At 51.1% G+C, this 23,973-nt stretch overlaps 6 protein-coding genes across 6 annotated transcripts; 2 read left to right on the forward strand and 4 right to left on the reverse strand.

Moving 5' to 3' along the window:
• Window positions 1-886: 886 nt before the first annotated feature.
• Window positions 887-2,362, reverse strand: TRIVIDRAFT_66877 (uncharacterized protein; the record flags this gene model as incomplete). Its single annotated transcript, XM_014097573.1, has 5 exons — window positions 887-1,371; window positions 1,437-1,458; window positions 1,495-1,607; window positions 1,909-1,928; window positions 1,986-2,362. 5 exons carry the CDS (start codon window positions 2,360-2,362, stop codon window positions 887-889), a joined length of 1,017 nt encoding a protein of 338 aa, XP_013953048.1.
• Window positions 2,363-9,918: 7,556 nt separating this feature from the next.
• Window positions 9,919-11,427, reverse strand: TRIVIDRAFT_43785 (uncharacterized protein; the record flags this gene model as incomplete). Its single annotated transcript, XM_014097574.1, has 1 exon — window positions 9,919-11,427. One exon carries the CDS (start codon window positions 11,425-11,427, stop codon window positions 9,919-9,921), a length of 1,509 nt encoding a protein of 502 aa, XP_013953049.1.
• Window positions 11,428-13,618: 2,191 nt separating this feature from the next.
• On the reverse strand, window positions 13,619-14,718 carry TRIVIDRAFT_66879 (uncharacterized protein; the record flags this gene model as incomplete). The annotated part of the gene is made up of 3 exons (XM_014097575.1): window positions 13,619-14,451; window positions 14,523-14,610; window positions 14,674-14,718. The coding sequence occupies 3 exons, from the start codon at window positions 14,716-14,718 to the stop codon at window positions 13,619-13,621; spliced, it is 966 nt and encodes a 321-aa protein (XP_013953050.1).
• Window positions 14,719-15,410: 692 nt separating this feature from the next.
• Window positions 15,411-16,414, forward strand: TRIVIDRAFT_118992 (uncharacterized protein; the record flags this gene model as incomplete). The annotated part of the gene is made up of 2 exons (XM_014097576.1): window positions 15,411-16,258; window positions 16,336-16,414. Coding segments are annotated over 2 exons (927 nt in total), but the record flags the coding sequence as incomplete, so codon positions are not given.
• A 378-nt stretch (window positions 16,415-16,792) lies between these two features.
• Window positions 16,793-17,872, reverse strand: TRIVIDRAFT_204260 (ankyrin repeat protein; the record flags this gene model as incomplete). Its single annotated transcript, XM_014097577.1, has 1 exon — window positions 16,793-17,872. One exon carries the CDS (start codon window positions 17,870-17,872, stop codon window positions 16,793-16,795), a length of 1,080 nt encoding a protein of 359 aa, XP_013953052.1.
• Window positions 17,873-19,343: 1,471 nt separating this feature from the next.
• TRIVIDRAFT_57679 (uncharacterized protein) lies at window positions 19,344-23,306 on the forward strand (the record flags this gene model as incomplete). Its single annotated transcript, XM_014097578.1, has 3 exons — window positions 19,344-19,363; window positions 19,532-22,037; window positions 22,104-23,306. The coding sequence occupies 3 exons, from the start codon at window positions 19,344-19,346 to the stop codon at window positions 23,304-23,306; spliced, it is 3,729 nt and encodes a 1,242-aa protein (XP_013953053.1).
• Window positions 23,307-23,973: the final 667 nt, after the last annotated feature.

The following is a 23,973-nucleotide window of genomic DNA, read 5'->3' on the forward strand; positions in this document are numbered from 1 at the left end:
CGCCTGGTGCTGTGAGAAAGGATCCGCCTGGTGGTTATTGATACCAGGCTGTTCAGACATGTGGAGGTCGGGCATGGCGGAGAAGGGAAAGTTATAGTCACTGAAATGAGGATTGGCACCCATCATATCGTCTGAAGACATCTCGCGCTGCCCTCTACCAGAAGGATCTCGCTGCGGGTAAAGCTGGGACGGATTGAAGTTGTGGCGATTTGTGTTGCGGAACTGGCGATTCATGCCGGCCCGGCCGTCCGACATGGTTGGAATCCGGTCCACAGGCCAAAGAGACTAAGTGACTCTCTTTCTAATTGGGGACGGGACGATACAGCAGATCAAAGGGCCAATTGCTGGGCATTTCACGGGTCTAAAATTCGTGATACAACGGCCGTGCCGTGTCTGTCAAGACGGTGCCGATGCCGCTGGGACGCACACGGCTGGAATACTGGGCTGCCGGAAGCTCAAAGCCGATTGATTCTCCAGCAGCCAGAGTATGAAGACGGCGATGCAGTGGCAATGGTCGTTTGGACAAGGCGATTCCGGCGTGGTTTATGCAGGTTGGCGAGTGGGAGAGCAGTGAAAGATTCTGATTCTGAGGCTGGAGCTTATGTAGGATAAAGATTAACAAGCAGAGCAGAGCCAAGAAGCAAAAACGAGAGTTGATTCAAGAAAGAAGAACTGAGCTGGCAGATGAAGCCAAGCCAAAGAACCAAGCAGTGGAAGATGGGGCAAGGCAGGTGCATCGAAGAGAGCCACAAGGCGTGGGTCAGCAGGCACTCCGTACTTGCCGCGTATCGGTAAGGTCGCTGCGAGGTACTGGTACCAGGGCGAGTACCTACCCAGTACTTGGCACTTGTGCTGACGCGCCGCCTGGTTACTACAGTACCTAGTACTAGCGGTAGGTAGGGCTGCGACTGGTGCCAGCGCCAAGTCTGCTGAGTCCCCAGCTGGTACTCGACAATACGGCGTCGCGTACAGGTACTCCAGGCTCGGTTGTCGGTACCGCGGCGCTCCCTTTTCCGTTCGCGCAGCCACGAGCTTGGCAGCTCTGGCAGGGTTCGTGGGCGGCCGCAAAGTTCAGTGGCCCCTGTGCTGGGAGTGCGAATGCTACCAGACCTGTACTTGTAGGGCCTGTTGCTGCCAGGCGGGCTAACTGAAGACCTGTTGGGCGGGCTAATAGCGGGCTAATGCAGCTGGTTCCATTGACCTGGAGAATTTGGCGAGAGGTGCCTCGACCCTTATATGTGCGTGCGAGCAGATACTGTACTGGTTCGTACATGTACAGAGTACCTGCACAAGGCTGTGCTATTGATTCTGCTTCGGGTACGGGGTTGACAGGCGCTTGATCGATGCTACTACTACCCGGGCAGTTCCTACCTAGGTACCAAGGCAATAAGGTACATTAATACCTTCAGATCGGCCCAAGTACCTAAGGTACCTACCTGTACTCTGCGTGTGCCAATACTGTAGATAAACTGCTACTTGGGTACTTGTCCATACCTGTCTAGAGCACAACTCTGCATCCTGCAGTGCTGCCAATGCTGCAATGCCCATGTGAGCATGTGCATGCAGCGAGCGTCTGTTGTAGAAATGCAGTCCGACACAGACCCTACCTGTACCTGGTAGCAGCAGCAGAGGTACCTGTGTGTGTCGCCAGCCAGACGGGGCCTGCAGACGCCACTAACTGCCCTAGTGCGCCAGTGCACGCCGCTGGAAACCAAATACCCCAGGCTGGCGCCTACCTAGCAGCTGTGGGGTTGAAAACGGAGCTGGGATGTACCTGTACCGCACAGACCAAAAACGGTTCGGGGGGGTACTGTCTCGTTTCGCTTGTGTGAAATGTCAAGATTGAAGCCATCGTCATGCAATATAGATATGTGCGTCTATATGCGCCAAGACAATAGGTAGACGCACATAGATAATAAGCGCTAGGGCTGTACGAACATCCAGATATAAAACAGCATCCATATTGACGAGGCTGTTGAGGTCACCCATAGGGAGCAGGAAGAACGAGCAGATAAATGGAGAGCAGGATAACGTGCAGAGCTAGAGGGTTGGATCGCCAGAAAAGGCGGGCAGACAGCCAGAAGAGGGGTCGCCGATGACGGGACCGTAGAGCTGCTTGCTGTAAGTGAATCATCCAGAAGCCATCACCAGAAGGCCTTTCCTTGTCTCCCTTCCTCCCCTCCTCCCCTACCCAGCAACCCGATATCAAGCAAGCAGCAGGACGCAGATAATCAATAGACCGGGGCAATTTTGCCGCGACGGGGTCCGGAACGGCTGAGGCCCCCAAGCGAGCAGCAGAATTGTGTGCCTCGGGGCCGCATTGGGCGGCTGACGAAGCTGCCAGCCTCTCCATGATGCCCATGTTGATCTACCAAGCAAAACCCGCCGAGTAATACTGCAATCGATGGGCACCCAATCGAGATGGCGGGTGTCTCGAAACCGAAGCGGCGCGCACAGTAACTTGGCGACACGTTGCTCTAGTCGACCGTTGGTCAGAGCCGGGCTAGAGACGGCGCGGAGGGGCTGAGTATGCAGAATGGCACCGTCCCCGAGTGGCTGCGGCCTGTCACCAAATTGTACAAAGGCAGTATGTATAAATATCCAGGAATGGTAAAGGTTTGGTTAGAATCGAGGATTGCTCCGGGGGCTCCGTTTGCTAGAGTGACGCAGGCAAGATGAAACTCAAATCACAAAACTGTGCGGGTAGATAAGATAAAGAGATAACTTGGTGGAAATATGCTTTTACGAGAAGCTGCGCATTGCATCCGTGAGTACCTACTACTAGGTAGGTAGTCATGGATGTCGATCTGTCTGTGTCAGTGATGCTGTACTCGAACAGGCAGGTCTGGTGTTGCGTACCTAGCATGGTCCCTGTACTCAACTCTCAGCTGGAATTAGATAGGTGGTCAGAGCTTGGCAGCATACTTGAGGTTATACTCGTATTGGCAGATGCTGCATCCCGAGTCCCATTCCATCTCTTTGCTTTGGGTTCCAGCTCATCGGCAAACGACGCCATCGACGTCTTCAGAACGGGCCCATCATGGCTGTCGCCATTGTGTGGACCGCGGTGAGATTCTCATCCCGCGCGATAACGCTTTCACGCACATCTGCCCCCTAGAATTACATGTGGCATTTGTCGCAGGCAAAGGGTACGAGATGCAGAACAGCTAAACTAGCGGCATCGTGCTGCAGCCAATCCCTCGTCTCCCACGGCCCAATACCCGTCGTCTGGAGGTGTGGCCGCTAGCGAGCCGATGATGACCTCGCTGGATGCAAATGCAATCGACCCCAGGTAAGCTCTGCTTTGCCAACTGCCGTCCATATCCGCAAGCCTCAGGTCCACTCCGCAAGTTTAGTATGAAATATTGTCAAAGAGCTCGCATAGCTCCGGCGGCCCCAGAACAAGTATGAAAAGACGAGAAGGAGGAAGCAAAAAACAGGGGACTGCTTGTCCCGGCTGAGACATGAATGATGCCATCAAAACTGGGAAATAAGCCGCCAGGGAAATACCTAGGTAGGTAGGAATCAATAGCAGTACCACTGAGTGTACTGAGTATGAGCTCGAGTGGACATCTATTACTCGTACAGTACACGTGCTTATTCTACGAGTAATGAGTACTGCGTCATTGCCGCCTTGAGGACAAATAGGAGCATCAAGATTCAAGAAAGAAAAAGGGAGGCACGGAGCAGAAGCCCATCTTGTCTCTTGCCTCGCACGGAAAGACCATATTCGCCTCTTTGGAGCATCAAAGAAAGGGGCTGCCTCCATGTAATCATGTAATTCCTCCTGCTGCCTGAATAGCTGTAAACTGAATGCTCCGTGCCTTGTTAAGGTATAACAGCCGCTTGCCACCTCGACTTACTCGTGCATCTCATGTAACAACAATAAAGCTGGCAGATAAGGCTGCCACCGCTGCGTCCTTCCCCGGACTCATACCCACTTGCCGTCTGCTCCTTACCTAGGTTATCTGCAAAGAGGCGAATGTCTGTACTGTACTGTAATTCGTAAGTACCTGTACTCCGTACAAGCATCTTGTAAGTGCGGTAAGAGATACTACGAGGCAACAGTCAAGGATACTACCATAGCTCTTGAGATATCACTCTTGGCAGCCAGATCATCTGCATTGCTGACAGCGCATTGCGCGACAAGCGACTCGAAACTACGGTTGTCTGGCACAGAACAGAGCCTGCCAGAGTGCCTGCATGCACTGCAAGCTCCAAAGCTAGCAGCCCTCAGGCCCTGAAACTTTTGCCCCGGCACCGCTTTTCCGCCTGGAGCAGCGGGCCCCTGTCAAGAGAGAGCACTAAGGCAAGCCAACTGGCATGACGTCCCGTCGTGCTGGACAAGGCCTCCCACGTCTTTTAAGTTAATTTTAAACGCGAGGCCCTCCAACAAAGAATCCCTGCTGGGAAATGACTTGACACCGACCGGAGGACAAGCCAAAGGCGTGAAACGGTGCTGCAATCATTTCATTGTCCCCAAAGATACAGGTATTTCTCGACCAATGGACAGAGCCAGCTGCCAGCTCAACTACACGTACAGCCCGTGAGCAAGCACGGACGGGCTCAAGTATGGGCTCAAGTACAGGCTCAAGTATAGGTACCGGCACGGATACTACAGCCTGACAGGGTACAGATACAGGCGCGGAACAGCACGTGCGCGGCAGCAGCCCGGACTCCTCGCCTCCCCGTTGAAGATCCCATGATATGGACGTGCTCCTTGTATTGTACAGGTACGCACACACCAGGCCCGGCCCCCTGAGATCGCAACCAGACCTCGAGAGATTCAACTGCCCGATTACGACTTCTTTCGCTCCTCTTGCGTTTGGCCGCTTCTGCTTGATTACGCTCTGGTTGCCCGACGCGGCGCAATCCCACAAACAAAGACCAAGTGGAGGCGTCGGAATCACGCACCTGTTCGTTATCCCGAGCTCTGTTCCAGAATGCCGATACTAGTATCACGATCTAGGGAGTTTGCATCAGAGCACAGCAGGTGAGAGGCGGGCACTAGACGTCCCATGCCGCCCCTACGAGTACTGCCTATGTATGTGGTGCAACCTGCGGCTGTCATCAGTCGGGTCAAACGGTTTATCTTTTCTGTCTTCTTTCAATTTTCGATCTGCCGGGAGTTTGCCAACTTCTCCACTGACATAGTTTGTACAGTAGAATTAGATGGATCCCGAACACAGCTCCACCGCCGACTAGGCATGATTTGCCCTACGGACAACATCCCTTGAAGTGTGGAGGCCGGTGCGCAGCAAGAAATCATCTTTAATATCCAGTTTGTTCACGGCAGGGCTTCCCCCGTGGCAACTAGAGGTACGAAGAAGAAAAAGATTGCCTGTGTTGTGAGATCTGCCGCACTCCTTCAGCATCTTCTCATCTTCCGTGTCATCAGTACCGAGTTCATACATGTATCTTTTGGGAGTCCCTTCTCCCGATGCCTGGCCTCGCCCGCTTTGTTTCCGCTTGGACTTGCAGGGATACCCCGTGCGGCCGGCCTTTATCACCGCTCCATGTGCAATCTTACGGATCACGGAACACGGAACACGGGATATCATGCAGTCGACATGTTGCTTTGCGTACTTACTGGCGATATCCACGTCCCTTTCGGTGGTATTTCAATGGGGCAGTCGCTCTCAGCGGGTTCCGGAAATAAGGAACAGGCAGGTGTACCAATTGCAGCCGAGTCTCAGCGTCCCGGCGAATCTCACGCCGAAGGACCAAGTTCAAATCGGCAATGCGATGGGTTCACCACCGCCGCCGGTGTGCCCCCGCGCGTGTAACGGCTTCAAGCCCTTTACTCCGTACTTTGCCGGTCCATCATTGGCTTGGCCTTACCCCAATCCGCAGTCCAGCATTGTACCAGCAACAGTTAGCCCAGTGGTCATCGCTTATGGCCATCTACATGGAGGCAGTACTCCGCACCGCACTGGGTTACAACTCCGCCGTCTTCAGCACGTTTGATCAGCGATCATGTCCTCTGGGGATACTGCAAAAGTATCAATGTAGTGGTCGAAACTTTGTCTCTTCGATAGACAGACCAAATCCACCCGGTATTATCCCACGTGCCCGTCCGGCGCCTTTTCCCTTACAAGCCATTCCGCAAATGACGGGCCAAGGGTCGCACGCAATCAACGGAGTCGAACAAAGACCAGCCCCTCACCCAGCTGTTCCCCCGCAGATGCGTCATCTCAGAGCGTGCCCTGGCATGGATGTCTCAACGCACGCATCTCGCTCTCCAAGATTGGAGTGGCGGGCCGGTGCTTAACTAACAGGTCAGCTACAACCAAGGGAGCAATTCGTATCGCGCCGTGTCTGCACAAACTCGCCTGGCACTCCATATCCCCACTACTACTACCCGACTCTGCTCGCTACCTGCACTCGACTTGTACTAAGTTCTTGTAGCAAATTTATTTGTTGCACTAGGAGGTAATAACTTTTATAGGCGCGCAAAGTTTGTGAGTTGGTGCTTACTACACTTAGATGCTAAGGCAGGTATATTTACTTTGAGCATTCATGTATTTTTCGTCACATCTCTGGACTTGACTTCTAGACTCCCTTCTCTCCACTTCGGAATTCACTTTTCAGCCTTGACAGGGTACGAATGCTCTAGCGGCAATAAAACTGCAATATGGCGATACCATCCCACCATTAACCCGACTCAGCAAGACGACTTCCCGCAAAGCCCACGCTAGGTGCAACCGGATACCTCCATCCCTTGTTTTCCCGTTTGTCCACTCTACTACGAGAACTCGCACACTCCGAGAGACTACTCTGGTATAGACAAATACGAGTAAGGCATCATCTTTTCTTGAAACAATAACATCGGAACCAGTTCCGTAGCGCAAGGACTTATTACGAACGTCCTGCCAAGTGTTCCGTGCTGGTCGCAACTTCTTACATGCTAGCCCAACTCCGGCCTATTGCAAGGTAATCATCTCTACTACTGCTAGCATGTCTCAGCCTGTGATGAAAATATGAGATATTATAGACTGTTGCCTGGCCGTTTCTCCTTTTAGCCTCGCTTTTCCTTCTCCGTCAGACCCCCAGTTCAGCCCAAAGGAACGAATGCGCATGCCACTCAACAAGCACCTCGTCCATTCGGGCCATCTCTCTTTACATCATCGCTGTGTCATGAATGCTTCTTATCAGATATTCCCAATGTCCTTGTATAGCCATCAACGAGCATTCAGAGTGACTGCTGCTTTCTACCACAGGTATCGCTACTGGATCTTGAACCAGCTAGAGGCGGTGCCCGCCATCTTCTACTACTGCTATATCTTGTTGAGTCAACACTCGTTGACGGCAAATGCAAAGTGGGACTAAAACGGAGGATCAGAACGGTTACGCTTCTGGCCTAAGGTCCGTTATCCACCTTTGCCCGACTACCCGCAGATAACCCTGGGCAATGCAGGGAAGCTCAAGCAGACAGGGCTAACACCAGCAACCTCACCGACTTGCAAGTGTTGAAGAATCCAAACTCTCACCCAATATCTCTTGACTTGCATCCCCCACAGTCTAAAGGACAGATGCGGTAGGCATCACGAGGCACTACACAGTTTTAGGCTCTGCTGTACGGAGTATTAGCTAGCTAACATGCTGGCTGTTCTGGACCTGGGCGACCTTGTGCTGTGGGAATGCAGATTCGCCCTTTATACGAGACATATTCAGCTAGGCCAGGGCTAGCGAATCCTCGCTGTTGATGCTGTATTTAGCATACCATGCTGGCCAGGCAGTGTACGAGTACTCGTAGAAATCCTCCGAGCAACTATGCTCCCTGTCTGAGTCTACACATCAAGGGCATGCATGCTCTGTATCTGGGATATCAGTATCACAAGTTGGCGCGCTGCAAAAACGGCCTTGGTTGTCGGCGAAGGGTTCCAATCTCGGAGAAGTTCCGATATGCCGCAGCTAAAGTTACCAGACCAGCCATGTACGAGTACGGATTTTGTTGCCGGATTTTATGCCAGTTGTCTCTTTTCGTCGTTGGTTTTTGCATATGCCGAGACTTGGCCACCAGGGATTGTTGGGCAGCAAGCCGCAAGCAGCAACATAATAGACGGACAAGAGAACAGCAGAGAAGGTAAAGGAACGAATAAACGGACAGAAAGGGGGGAGTGCAGAGCATAGCGGGAGGGTGTCCCTGTCGAGACCCCTTCCTGGCCATTTCCGCACCAAAGAGGGCGCCGCCAAGTCATGTCGTGGGATACTCGTCAAACGGCGTCACACACCTACAAGTGCCAAGTGGGATTAAGGATTCGCATACACCGTACCTGTCGTACGTAAGCCCAAGATGCGACGTCTCATCACCGCGTGTGGCGCTGGGAGGAGCTTTTGCAAACTACTGTAACAATACGCATGCCAATACTCCGTACAGCAAGGCTCTGTCAATTGAAGAAACAGGCCAAGGGGGCAAAGCCTGTCTGGCCCCCAAGCACCCAATGGCAGCTCACTCAGGGCACCCCTCCCTTTCTCTCTCTGTAATTTTCCTGTCCCCCTTCCTGGCTCTATTAGAAGAGTTTCTCCGCGCCAATGAGGAAGAGCATGAGGAACTTTTTTTTTGGTGTGTGTCTGTTACTTTCTTATTTATTTGGAATTCCTGCCTGATGGTCCTTGGAGTTGCTTGATTGGCCAGCGTCTTTCAGCAAGAAAAAGGGTTCCATAAGACTGAACATGAACATAAGAAAAAGAAGAAACTCGAGACCCACCACTTCCTTGTATTGTATAGTATTGTATAGTACTTGTACATAGAGCGCAAAAAGATCGACCGAAAATCCAGGGTAAGTCAACCCCCCCCCCCCCCTTCCCCTTACCTAAAGGCGCAGATTCGTGCCAGAAACGGGATATGTCTCGTGGCAAAATAGGGAAACAAAGAAAAACCACGAATAATAGGCAAGGTACCAGAGTACATACAAGGTAAGCATGGTGCGCCGCGGCTCTCGCTCGCGGAAATCCTTCCGACTTTTTTTTTGTGCCCCAGCAGATGGATTTCGGAGCCGAGGAACTACGGCAATCTAAAGACAATAAAAAATAAAATAATAGTAATATTAAAATAGCTTGAGGCAGTTTTTTTTTTTTTTTTTTTTTTTTTTCCTTTTCTGCTCCATCCATGCTACTGCTGCATATCCCGTACAGTAGTCGCCTTTCGTTTATACGAGCGTAAACTCGTGCTAGGAATCAGCCCAGGTTCTTTCTACTATAAAAAAGGACCCTTGCGCATGATAAGCGTGTCCAATCGGCGCTCTTGCTAGCGACGGAGCTGCTGCTAGCATGTAGGAATTGCTTCTCAGGATCAGCGCTAGGATCAAGTATTGATACTATCTGGACATGGTCCCCTTTTCTCGTTTCTTCTCTTCCCTTCAAGTACATACTATGTAGTAGCTTCTCTGCAGGCATTCGGTGAAGGGATGGGGCGCCTACGCTCCATGAATCCGGCAGGTTGACCATCCGCAAACTACTGTACGGAGCATGTGATTCCTTGATGATCCTTCTCATGAATGGGGTAGGTAGACTGCCTAGGTATTCAGCTTCCATGACCGATTTGGTTGTCCCTGCATGTGATTGCCATTGAAAGTCTCCAGTGTGCTGCCTGATTTGTATGAATGGAGCTACCAAGCTACTGTACTCGTACCCAGTAGATAACAGCGTGCTGGGGGTATAACAACTCTAATAGTACTCGTATTTTGTATTGCGCCTGCTCTAATATGTCTCAATAGAGACATCACCTTGGCCCAAGGGGAAATATGTACATAACAGCCTAACGAAGGATTGCCGCCCAGGTCTATAATAATACTACATCAAGTGAATGCTAGGAGTTTTCGTCGATAACCCCCACGGGGGATAGCAGGGAGCTGTCACATCGCTGTTCAGACTCGGCCGAGAAACGATGCCCTTGTCTTAAAACGAGTCCGTTCTCTAAGATTGCTTCTCCTCAAGGTCATACGAAGAACCCTTGTGCAGGATGCGGTCTCTATGCCAAGGCCCGAGGAAAAGTCCGTATGGGTCGGCATCATCACGCACGCCTCTGAACTTGTCAATGTCACCGCCATACATGGCTTCAATCTCGGGACCATAGGTTTCAAAGTTCTTGGCCCAATGTGGTCTGCCACCCATGTCCTTCATCAGCCATTCAAATGCCTGATAGTAACGTTTCCGGCACGGTGGATCACGCCAGTAAGGCCGATACAGAGTAGCGTTGAGATACAATGTCGGGCCGTCCTTGACGGTTGGGTCGAGATATGGCCTGGCATTTGAAGTAAGAGTCGTATCACTGACACGAACTTCAACTGGCGCATGAACGTAGAGGCCATCGGCCGAAAAGGGAATGTTGTGTGGCACATAGTCCGGGTCACTCGGTGTGAGTTGGTTGAGCCAAGAGCTAAGCCTGCGGAGCGCCTCTGGGCCCTTGTGTAAGGGAATAGCCCATTCGTTGACAAACTGGGAATAGAGACAGTTCATCAACAGGGCCTGGCGGCTTGGCTGGACAGCTGTCGTTGTGGAACCGTTGGCAAACCCGTACTGCATGCCAAATACGAACCACTCAACCCACGGAAGGATACGGGGCACATACTGGGCCAAGTAAAGCAAGTTGTGATAGACGTAGTATCCCAAAGACCCATCGTAATAGCTCACTGGAGGATCACGATGCTCCTCTTCCGTTTTTTCAGCTTGCCAGACTACCGCCCGGCGTGTGTAAGGGAACCACCAGACCCGCACAAACTCACTCTGAGTCCACAAGTCTTTTGACCACGAGTTGAACATTCGCAAATCAGAGTCAATAGTCTGCTTCCACTTCAGGCTAAAAGCTAGAACGGCGCGGAAAGTGATTTCGGAGATGATGCCAAGTGAGCCGAGAGAGAGCAACGCGGCTTGAAACAGTTCGGGGTTATCATCCTTGGAGCATGATTTGGTGCTGCCATCGACAAGAGTGATCTTGAGAGAAAGGATATCCTCCGACATGAGGCCGTGGCGGAGACTGCTGCCATGTGTTCCAGTTGAGATGGCGCCGGCAATTGACTGTTGATTTATACTGCCGAGATTTGGCATGGCCAGGCCATGGCGCTCAAGCTCCTCGCATAGCATGTACAAGCGAATGCCGCTTTGCATCACCACGATGCCGGTTTTGTCGTCCACAGAGAGGATCTTGTTGTACTTGTCCAGATTGACCAGCCATTGTGAGGTCCAGGTGATATCCGAGGGCGAGTGTCCGCATCCCACCGTCGTAATTCGCCTGCGCCATTTACGCGCAAGATTGACAACCCTTTCGATCTCTGGCAGCGATTCGGGCTGTATGTAGATCTCTGGGATGCAGGAAAAGGTGCGCGCCCATGTGTGGTGAGTATGGTTGAAGACGGCGCGAGAGTGGATTATCTCGTCCCCATCGAAGGGATACTTTTCGAACCCTTCTTCACTAAAAGGCTGCATATTTGCGTGTCGCGGGGTGCCGCAGGATTTCTTTTCCCCCCTTCTGTCTTCTCCCTTGCCTTTTTAGCCCACCTGTTGATCTCAGATTCAAACGGCGGGAGGAATTGAGGAGCGGCTTTTCCGATAACCGCTGGCAGGATTCCAACGAGAGATAGCTTGGAAGGGCGATCACGCAATTTGTTTGCTCTGGTGGAAAATCCCTGCTGAGCAGAAAATTATCTCAGTCGGTGCAACCACGTCTTGTGTCACGATAAGGCAGCTGTAGATGAGAGAAGAGAGGAAATCAAGAGAGCCATGGCTCAGACAATAAGAAGTGAGCTTCGCAAAGGAAGGAGGCAATTCACAGCCGTTGCTTCCATGATGTAACGATTTTTCACGGTTTCCTTTCAAGTGGCCCCTTGCCGCATCGAGACTGAGTTTGGATTTGTAACGCCTACCCGGGACGGTCCAGCGTCAAGATTTCGAACCTAAGCCATTCGGGGTACGTACGAGTACTGAGCAGACTGCTATCAATTGCCTCTGCTATCAGTGTACTCGTATCAGCGTACTAGGAATTCGATGGGCGCAGCTTTTGGCCACTCAAGGGTCTAGATCTCAGAAAAAAAAAATTTGGTCCCTGCGTCGGCGCTACTCAATCCTCCGAGTTCAGCCGTGCCTGCGCTAATTTTCGATATCTTTAAATGGACAACCATATGGCGCCGGTTTTGACAGTTGACAGCAATCACGACTACCTACCTTATACCCTGCAGCTCAGATGCTAGAACAACTTAAGTAATGAGGCTGTGTTTATGCTCAACCGAAAGGGTAACTACTACTCGTAATAGGTAGGTCGGCATGGGTCGTTCGCCGCTGAGCAACAATTGTTCTAGAATGGAGCATCTGCAGGAATGACATCTCCAACCGTCAACTACTATTCCGTCCAGTCTACAATTGGCAAAGGCATTCGACGACCAACTAATCAATTCTCATCGCCCCGATTCCGATTCCCGTTGAAATTATTTTTCACTTTGCCCGGCTACTCAGGCGGAACTGGATTGCTCCTCACTAGTACTACCCAAGTACTGCTTTGTACCCTGTTCCATGAAGCTGAAATCAGACCATCTTGTTCAAGTATCCGAGGCCGACGGGACGGCTGCCTCCATTCCAAGACATGTCCCTGCCCCTGAGCGTCCATCATTGGTGCCCGCCAAAACACTTTGCACGTGCGGCACAACTGCCGACGTCAGAAACCTGTTCTTGTTGCTCCGAGTCCTGCAATAGCTTGCAGCTGGAGTGGGTTCGCCGCGATAAATTGCCTTATTCATGTTGGAGTGGCATCCCCTCGGACCGACGGCGCTCGCCCACAGAGTCTAGAGATTCGCCTATATTAGCGATGCAAAAAATTTGGGTGCTTTGATTTCGTTAGCTTCGCTTGCACCGCCTGTTTCGCAGGGGCGCCGTAGATCAGGAGCAGGTTTAATCCGACTGTCGACTTGTGAATCTTTGCGCCTAGATCCCTAAATCCGATGACATATCATGAAACCTGTATAAGGTAGAAACACAAGGAATCCAGCATCAAAAGCTCTTTGCCCGCTTGGCTAAGCGGTATAGCGTGTCACTAGTAAATACTTGACATGACAAGGTGATCAGTTCGACTCTGATAGTGGGCATTCTTTTTTTCTTGTTCGAGTCCCATTTTTTTTTTCATCTTCCCAAGGGGCCGTAGGGCTATCTCAATTGTTCTCACCTCCACTCTGTATAGAGTATAGGTCTTGGGGATTAGGTATATAGATTTAGAAAAAGAGGATCCGTTGGTCGGTAGTCCCATGAACTCGATGCTTGGGGATGTCACGTAAAATGCTAACAGTGAACTGAAATGACAATGGGTGATGGATGAAAATTGAGTTAGACTACCTAATGTAGTCATCATAGACGTATAAACAAATATGATGTGATATCTAAAACCCATGTCGACACCTTCCCTCTATTCCAATAAATTGCAAGCTGCTAGAACCTTTATTTGGAGCCTGTAAATATGATAATGCTTTATTTGCTGGTGGATAACTACATAAAAGAAGAGGAGAATATTCTATCATTGCATCAAGTATCTTGTTGTTCTGTTTGCGAAACACCCATCTCCAAAACGCCCTTGGTTAATTTCAACCGCGCAAAGCCAACGCCAAATCTCATACTACATCGCCTTAAACCCTTGCTAAATCTCCACAATCAGAGGTTCTTCTCCTCGCAAAGTCCTCCAGTTATTGGCGGCATTGACCACATCCGGGCATCCTTGAAGCAAGAATCCCCACTTAGTAACGAATTTCTCCGTGAATTCCCAGCCTGTTATGTCCCATGGGTTTGACCATGAGAGAATGCCGAGCTCTGCGGAACTCGATGGAGTGTAGGTTCTTAATCTGTATTCTTGTAATGGGGTCATCCCGTTTGGTGGAGGAGGTGATGGTGTAGGGGCGTCCTTGTAATCATCCGATGTGCCGCTTGGCTCTGGTCCGCCGCTTGGCTCTGATCCGCCGCTTGCCTCCGATTCATCGTCATCCATTGAACAACCAAGGCTTGCGAATATATCTCCAACCAAGTCGTTCAAGATTTCATCTTCATTAATATTGAACTCCTCTACTGCAAAGATGAGATTGTCACGCAGCTGAGGCGATGGGAAAAGATCAATCCAGCCAGGGTGAGGCACCTCTTGCTGGAGTCTTGTGGGGGTAAACGACGGGGGGATTGCAGGAGTACCATCGAGATTGCGAGGGGCTAGCTTGAGATCGCTCAGTGCAAAGACTCGGCGGCTGTCGCACATAGTATAGGCTAGTGTCGAGATGCTACTTAGGATGAAGAAGTTTGTGATGACTGCCCGGGAGACATTGAGGACGATGACGTAGAGTAGTTTGTGGTCGGGAGTGAGCGGGAAATAAAATTGATGAGAACGAGGACCGCGCTTCCGACGCTGGCATGCGGAAGGTGATGGGAGCACCGCCGTAGTCGTCTCTGATTCGTGCTCTTGGGCAAGAATCAACCTCTGCCGCCGGCCTGATTCGGATATCGGGTCAATATTCCGTATACAAGAATAAAAAAAGAGGGACCAGGCAAGGTATTCTTACGAGCTGCCCTTTGGTTGAGCCTGTTTTGCCTTTTCCTTCTTTCCTTAGCATCTTTCAGCCCCGACCATTCGTCGTTTTCATCAATCTTCTGTTTGGGTCCCCTGATTCAGCTCTTGGCCAACCTTGTCCGATCCACAGGAAGCAAACTCACCTCGTCCCGCAGAGGCACTAGACGAAATCTCTGGAATGTAGCCATCGTTTACGTTGAGTTAGACCAATCGTTATGTCCAGGAAATGAACGCGGAAGAGGATTCCGTAGATAGGAGGAGGATGAATCTGGAGGTGGATGGTCATCGGTTTGGTCTTTCAATGTCTCCTGCTGACTGAGTATGACCGAATTGGGAAAGTCGGTGGGGTTTCAAGAGACTGACGCTAATGCAATCTGATGACAGAACCATCCCTGTTTGAGCCTAGACTGGCGATATTCTGAGGCAAAGCCGAATGAGACATGGAGATTGATGACGAAGAATCCCCTTTCTGGGTATCGATACTCCAAAAGTTTGGCATTGACTTGGAAATCTACAGAATTCTATGGGCTGTCTACCATTTTGAAGACTTTCACTGCGTCAATTCAACTTGATCATTTGGTGCTTATAAGAAGACAGTTGCCTTCCCCGGAATATTGGAATTCACCATGGAAACAAAATCACCGTTCGGGATCCTCTGCAGATTGCCCAAGAAAAAAGCCAACATACGACTTATAATTTCTTTGGAAGTTTGACATAATATTCATTCGAATCACCACATTGTTTAATCTAATTTCAACCAACTGAGTATTACCAATTATATTCGATTCACTTATCACGAACCTTTACCATCACCATGGGTGCTGCACATGTAGTCTGGGGCTTGTTGACAAACCGCTGGTCAGCCCCTGACTTTGAATCTCTCGACAACCTCCCAATTCCTGGAAAAACAGTCATTGTCATCGGTGCTAGTGGAGGTCTCGGTCTCGAAGCTGCCCGACATTACGTTCGTTTAGGAGCATCCCGAGTCATCCTAGGAGTTCGGTCACAGACCAAAGGCGATGCTGCCAAGAGGAACATCGCCTCTAGTCTCAGCCCCGAAGTAATCAAGTCATGCACCATTGATGTCTGGATTATTGATCTGGCATCGTTCGAATCAGTGAAAGCATTTGCGGAGCGGGCCACAAAGGAGCTTTCATCAATCGATATTGCCTTGCTCAATGCTGCTGTCGACAAGGCTCAATTCGGACTCACAAAGGATGGATGGGAGGAGACTTTGCAAGTAAATGCTCTGGCGACGACATTTTTGGCTCTGCTGCTACTTCCAAAGATGCGACAGTCATCACGACCCGACTGGAAGCCGTGTCTGAGCATTGTAGCCTCGAGAGGGCACCAAATGGTGTCGGATGGAGCACCTTGGCAAGACGCTCCGAACTGTCTCGAAGCGCTGAACAAAGAGGAAAACTTTGGAAAGTCAGCCGACAGATATTGCGTTTCTAAGCTGCTTGTCATCTATGCGGTTAGGGAGGTTGCGAAGCTTGCTCTCTCACCCCACGGTGAACCAGACGTCGTGGTGAATTATTCATGTCCGGGGGCGTGTAAATCGGATTTGGCCCGGGAATCGGATTCCGTAGGGAAAAAGGTTGGGCTTGCTGTCGTTCAGGCGACGATTTGCAAGACGACGGAGGAAGGTTCCAGGACAATCGTCTTTGCGAGCGGTCTTGGCGTACAGAGCCATGGATTGTGGTATCACAAGGATAGAATTGCAGAGTAAGTCTCCATCTGAATTTTTATTTATTGACATAATATTTTTATGACAGCTTGGCTAACATTGTTTGATTTCTAAGGCCTGGAGTGCTGGTGTCGAACGAAAGGGGGAAAAAGCTCCAAGCAAAGATTTGGAAGGAGATGATGCAAGTTTTGGAGCCATATGGCATTGAGATTAGCTCAAAATGATGAGGTGTGGTTTATTTGTATTGTTTTACAGATATTTGTATTTGATCTCTACTCAGTCGACGAAGTGATTCTAATTAGTTGCGGAAATTTCCTGTATTACTCTCCAAGGTCGTATGTTATTGCTATCACTCGACTCTCCTATTGTGAGGCATGTGACGTTGATGTCAAGTCTGTGCCTATTATTTCTCTCTACTAAAAACGCCGCGAATCCAAACTAGGCGTGTACATGAAAAAGGCAAAGCAATCCCCTCCCCCCCTTTCCCCGGATTCTGTTCTCCGTCGATGGCGCACAGTAACAGCGTGCAGCATAAATAGATGAATGCGCAAAATCAGAATTGGCGTTGGCTATTATGAATCCATCTGTTCCAGCAGCTCTTGCCAGAAACCCGTGTCATATTCCTTGAGTACATCCTTAAAGACGGTCTCATATTCTTTGCTGAAAGTTTGCAGATCGACACCTTTGGCAATCAGCAGCTCCTTGAAGGTGGGCATGTAAGCAGTCATATCCTTGAGACCGGCCATTTTGGCGAGGCACAACATCAGCGGCGTCCTCCCATGAGTGTCTTTGTGTTCTTCTAGATAGCCACTCTTCCATGTTAGCAGTAACTCAGCTACCTTGGGTTTACCTTTTGACAAGGCTTTATGGAGGGCTGTCTCCCCCCAAAAACACTGCTTGTTAAGGTTTAAGAGCGGCAAATCGAGGTAAACCTTGATCATGTCTATATCATCGTGCTCAATCGCCCACATCAAGGGTGTGTTACCTGCCGACCCTAGACGGTTCACATCAGACTGATATTGGACAAGCATGATAATGGCCGCCTTGTTGTTGTGCTTTGCAGCAAAATGAAGCGGAGTGTCTTTGTGATCATTAGTAATATCTGGATTTGCACCATTCTCAAGTAAGAGTCTCATCAAGATCGTGTTTTGATCCCTGGCAGCCGGAAGCAACAACTTGTCGAAGGACCTGTCTCCTCTATTGAGGTAGCTCGCAATGCCATCGATACACAAAAGTTGACTCGCGATATCATGATAGTCTCTACTCACCGACCAAGAGAGCCATGTCTTCCATAGGGATCGCGGTGCGTGCTTCACAACCGTGCCTTTTCTCTCAGACGTTTTGGAGTTCGTCGAAGCCTCCTTAAGCATTTGCTCCACGGTTTCCTTGTCGTTAGACGAAACGGCATAAGTAAGAATGTCCATGCAGCCGAACTTGACATTGTGCGAGATACAAACCTCTCTTACTCGCTGGCATTGTTCTGAGGATGATTGGACGAGGCTACTCCTCGGCTCGGCGAAGAGATGAAAGTAGATGAGACTTGGATGGAGATTATCCACAACGCGAGCGATAATTTCGGCTGGGAACCGGGCAAGAATGTCCATGGCTAGTGTCGGATTTGCCGCGAGAGGCGAGGCGGGAGCTGATGCCATTTTACACCTGCGTGTTGGGACTCATCAGAGTCGTTAGGACGGGCAACTGATGCAAGAGTCTATCTTGAGAATATGCGCTGATTTTAATCTACAGGTATGCACACTACGGGAATTATATATGTGCGCTACTGGTGGCATTTTCTTGAACATGAAGCCATCTCCGACCATCTTGATATAGCCGCTCGCTGAACATCTTAGCCTCAGAGGCTGAACATTCACTACGTACAATCGAGTTCTCAATGGAAGCTCAGTAAAGACGGCTTCATACAACGCTGGTTCAAAAAAAGAAGGGGCGACATTCCTCTAGAACTAAAACAAGACTACGTGTATGTAAAGATGGCCTCTTACAGCACGGCATTTACGTTGTGTATGAGTCTGTACAAACATTATGGATTGATCAAAGATGCAAGAGTTGGGGCGACAAAGGCATAGCGACAATAATGGCCGTGCGAGAATTGCCTCTTGAACACCACCCAATTCCCGGGTGTTGCGTAACAGGTAGGCTTCGATGATTAATACATGTTCATGTGAGGAGAGGGGAATGATACACATCCATTGATTGAGCCTTTGAACCGCTAACATGTACACGATACGCGCTGTTGAGGCCATGACTCGCCGAGTTGCCATCGCGTGAATCCTGCCCGATAACTAACGCGTATAGCACACTCCCCCTCCCTTTTCGCACTTTTGAGCCAAATCAATGAGTGCCTTACTTAGAAATGCTGCTAGAAGAAAGAAGCAGAGAAACCGCGGGGTGGTTCCGTCATGATAACGGCATATCATACCTACCTGACCTTTTATGTAGGTACATGTATACCGCAGTAATCAAATGTACCAACCTGTACTTACCTCTTTACGGACCCCTCGGTATTAATAGATTAAATCCATTCAATCCTGCTTGCTGCATCGAGCCAGCCCGTGAAAGGAAGCTGGTAAAAGAGCCCTTCTCCAAATTACAGGCCTGCATGACTAAGCGCCCCGCTGCTCGATGCCCGCTAGTTCGCTTGGAGAAAAAAACGTCATTCCGAGTCGAGCACTTTGTTGCTCGGAGCTACGAGTTACAAGTTACAGGCAAGCTTAGTGCTGTTAGCTAGGCACTGTGCCGTGCAGAGAGCGCTGCAGCGGCTGCTACAGTGTCTTTTACAGCGCCTCAGGACACCTGAAGGACAACTCAGCCACGAGTGCAGCATCATCCCTCATTTTCAGACCAAGGCCTGGTCCATTCTTGTACATGCCACTTCTCCACCACCAATCTCCCACGCTGCTGGCTTCCCTTCTCTTCAATTCACATGCAGCCCGGGCTGGATCTGCTCTTCTTGCACATACCTGTACCGCTATCGACGCCTTCTTTCACCTCTGCTCCGAGCTGCTCGGAATAGTCTCTGCGTTGGCGGCTGGGGGCTGCCTTCCGCGTGCAACTTGAACGAACGAACCCCCCCGAATACGAGCGAACAATTGCATGTAGCCCAGCATGTCGGACGTGGGCGAGAGGTACGTCGACCAGCCTCTGATTTTTAATCCTCGTCTTGTCTATTTGCCCGCTGCAACATCTCTTTCCTGCCCGCGTTCATCACCGCGTCCTGTTCTGCCGTCGAGTGCTGTTTGAGCAAGCAATTGTTGGACTTGGTGGGTTGGCTGACTCGGTTGATGTGGCTACAGCAACCAGCACAAGCGGTCCAAGTCTGCTGCCGCGCTGTCGCTGCTGCGGCGCAGGGACACTCGCGAGGACGAATCCGGAACTGAAGACGATCGATTGTCGGCCACTGGCAGTCATGCATCACCTCCGAAGCATGCTACGTCAGCTGCCCGAGGTCATAGCTCGCGGCTATCGACGCCGTCGGCCGTTCTGAGCAGAACACCCTCCAACACCCAGACCGCTGCGAGCGCAAAGGGCTCCCCTGTTCAAGACATGAAAACCGGTAGCCTTGAGCAGTCGGTCCGCAAGTTCAGGGTTGTCGAGGCCCTGCGGAGCGGGGACACGGCGTCCATCTCAAAGGCCATTCGAGAGACGGCGGACGGCGTCCCACGTGCGAGCATGTCGTCGCTTGGCGGGGCCAGTGCTGGAGCGCTGGAAGATACCACCATACTTCATCTGGCCATGCAGTGCGCCGAATTCCCTGTTATTGAATACGTTCTTTCCGACGGTCTTGGTAGTTTGGACGTGAATTCTCGAGATAAGGATGGCAACACCCCGCTGCACATTGCTGCCATGCACGGCCGTACTCAGGCAGTCAAGCTGCTCCTGGATCAGAAGGAGATCAACGATGCCATCGCAAATTCCCAGGGGAAGCTGCCCATCGACCTGGCGCGAACTCCCGAGATTTTCCAGCTTCTTCAGCTCTCTCGCTCCATGTTCACGGATACCAAGGTGCAGCAAATCCAAGACCTGATCGCCAAGAGCGACTATGATACCCTTGCTCAGGTGCTAGAAGAGCAGCGGCTGAAGACGATGCTGGACATCAACAGCACCGAGTTTGTAAGCGACCCAGCTGTTGCGCAAGCTGGGGGTACCTTGCTTCACGAGGCAGCCAAAAAGAAGAATATTCAGCTCATCCAGGTGCTTTTGCTCCACGGTGCCGACCCTTTCCGTCGCGATCGAAAAGGCAAGCTGCCCCAGTCAATTACCAACGACGACAACGTCAAAGCCATTCTGAAAAAGTCGCCGGCCGCTGTTGCGGCACAGAGAGGAATTCAAGAGAAAGCCGTACTGGGACATGCAGCCTCGCAAAACGCTACCACTGGCGGGCCTGCTGATCCCTTAGCAGGCCGCGAGGCTCGCGAGATGAAGGGTTACTTGAAGAAATGGACCAACTATCGCAAGGGTTACCAGCTAAGATGGTTCGTGCTCGAGGATGGCGTGTTGAGCTATTACAAGCACCAAGACGATGCCGGTTCGGCATGTCGTGGCGCCATCAACATGAAGATTGCCCAGCTCCACATGAGCCCTGATGAGAAGACCAAGTTTGAAATCATCGGCAAGTCGTCCGTTAAATATACCCTCAAGGCAAACCACGAAGTGGAAGCCAAACGATGGTTTTGGGCCCTCAACAACTCCATCCAATGGACCAAAGATCAGGCTAGGGAGGAAGAGCGTCAAGCGGCTCGCAGCGCGGAGCTTCTTCGACTGGCCAAAGCCGATCAGAGCGGATCGGTCTCTGCCCAAGACTCTCACAGCGAGAACACGAGCATGACGGACTTGCGGCGCGTCAGCACGCAGCTTCAGGCCCGGCCGATCCTTAGTGTCAAAAAGTCAGACATGACCGGAACCAGCGTCGGCAGCGTAGAAGAGGATGATTTCGTGGATACCTACACAGAAGCGGATGCGATGCAAGGCCACGAGCACCCCGCTGGTCCAGGCACCCTGCCTGGCGACGGAGACGACGACGACGATTATGGAGAGGAAACGAGCGGCCGTGAAGAACCCCAGGCAACCAAGGACGCGCTCAACATTACGGCACAATCAGCAAAATTGCAGCTCGAGACCATGGCGAGCGTCCACTCGGCTCTTATGGGAGAGCTGTCCCGTAGTCCTGCCACGACGTTGTCAGATACAAAGGTGACACAGGCTCTCTCCACATATGACGCTGCCATTCGGAGCTTGACGGCACTGGTTGGCGACCTGCTCCGGATTTCGAAAGATCGCGACGCGTTTTGGCAGTACCGGCTTGAACGTGAGTCTAACATGCGACGGATGTGGGAAGAAAGCATGGCACAGGTGGCTCGTGAGCAGGAAATTCTCGAGGCCCGCGTCGGAGAATCAGAGATGAAGCGCAAGCTCGCAAAGAAGGCATTGCGAGAAGTCATGGAAGGTGGCGCCTTGCCGCCGTCTGTCAGCGTCACTCCGACGATGGAAAGGGTGCAGGAAGAGGTTGAGGAGGTCGTTGCCGTTGTCAAGGCAGCTGGCCGCGGCTTGCCTCGAAAGCCAACGGCTCTCGAGCAGATGGCAGAGATGTCTGACAGCGAGTCTGGAGTGGAAGACGAGTTCTTTGATGCTGTGGATGCCGGCGATGTCGAAGTTACAGAGATGCCTCCTAGCGAAACCAAGCAAGAGAAGGCCATCGTTATTTCGGGTATCGATATTAGTAGTTCGTTCAATGGATATGAGAATGGAATTCGGCACAAGCTCAAAATGGAGAGCGATGACCGGCCAAAGATTTCTCTCTGGGTACGTCAACTAGTCAATCAGGTTTCGCTGACTTGGGTGCGCGGATGGGCTAACAAGAAGCGATAGGGTATTCTCAAGTCTATGATTGGCAAGGATATGACGAGGATGACACTGCCCGTGTCATTCAACGAGCCAACGTCTTTGTTGTACCGTTGCGGCGAGGACATGGAATACGTGGAACTCCTCGATCTCGCAGCTGAACGCGCCGATTCAATCGAAAGACTAATGTACGTGGCCGCATTTGCTGCTAGCGAATATGCCTCTACGATTGGCCGCGTCGCCAAACCTTTCAATCCCTTGCTCGGCGAAACGTTTGAGTATGTTCGTCCGGACAAGAACTACCGCTTCTTCATTGAGCAGGTCAGCCATCACCCGCCGATTGGCGCTGCCTGGGCAGAGTCACCAAATTGGACGTACTGGGGCGAATCGCACGTCAAGTCCAAGTTCTACGGCAAGTCATTTGATATCAACCCTCTCGGAACATGGTTCCTCAAACTCCGCCCTACCGCCGGCGGCAAGGAGGATTTGTACACGTGGAAGAAGGTAACCTCTTCAGTCGTTGGCATCATTACAGGAAACCCCACGGTGGACAACTACGGCCCCATGGAGATTAAGAACTGGACAACTGGGGAAGTGGCGCTGGTTGAATTCAAAGCCAGGGGATGGAAGGCCTCGAGTGCGTACCAGATCGTCGGCAAGGTCATGGATGCGTCGGGCCAGGTTCGTGTGAGCCTCGGCGGACGATGGAACTCGAGACTATACGCCCGATTGACGCCAGGCTACGAGGCTGCTGTGGACGAGCCCTCGACGAAGAATAAGGATATTGTTCACCGCGGTAGCATCGCGGATCCCAGCCGAGCCTACCTCATCTGGCAAGCCAACGAGAGACCGACAGGAATTCCCTTCAACTTGACGCCGTTTGTGCTGACGTTTAACCACATCGACGACAAGCTGAGGCCGTGGATTGCACCCACAGACTCGCGTCTGCGGCCAGATCAGCGTGCCATGGAGGAGGGAGAGTATGATTTCGCAGCGACGGAGAAGAACCGGCTGGAGGAGAACCAGCGAGCTCGCCGACGAATGCGCGAAAGTGCCGGAGAAGAGTTTGTCCCTGCATGGTTCTCCAAGGAGACTTGCGAGGTCACGGGTGAAGAGTACTGGAAATTCAACGGCAAGTACTGGACACAGAGAGAAAAGGCCGGGCCTGATGGCGATTATGAGGCGGCGTGGGCAGGGTTGGAGCCTATATACGACGATATACCTGCTTAGAATTTCGTGGTGACAGATAGCGGCAGACGACAAAAGACTCAGAAAAAGTAAGGACAAAAATGTAACTGTATGGTTTTAGCACTAGATTTCGAGGGGTTGAGCTTGGTTGTTTTGTTGTTGCTTTGTTAAAGAGAGAGAGAGCGAGAGAAGGGGAGTGGAACACGACGGAATGAGATAGGAAGTAGCCCGTATGCAATATTAGTACTATACCGAAACACTCATTATTCCATCTTGTTGCATTTTGTTTTGCCTGTGGATGTATATCATGCATTACCGTACATGGCCTGACATGTGCCAAATGTTGGGGAAGAGATTGGCGGGTGCTGACTGGCGTCGTTTTCACATGGGCGTTGTTGCAATTCGAGTCTCACCAAACACCACTTGCTCTATAAGCAATGATGCCGCCAAGCAGTACATTTACTTACATAGTACTCGTGTAGCAATTTGGTATGGACCACAGTTGCTTGTTATGGCCCCCTTAATTCCGTGGATTAATGGAACGGGTAGTCCGCGGACGGCGAAGCAAACCTCGGCAATTCTGTGCTGATGAATGCAATATACACGAGAAGCAATTCGTCAACTCAGGAACAAGCATGAGCCGACGCATCCTAGTGGATTGTCTAGCTTGATTAGTATTAATGGCAAAGTCAATTCGCCAGTGGATTCA

Source organism: Trichoderma virens, assembly GCF_000170995.1.
Source record: "Trichoderma virens Gv29-8 chromosome Unknown TRIVIscaffold_85, whole genome shotgun sequence".
NCBI lineage: Eukaryota > Fungi > Ascomycota > Sordariomycetes > Hypocreales > Hypocreaceae > Trichoderma > Trichoderma virens.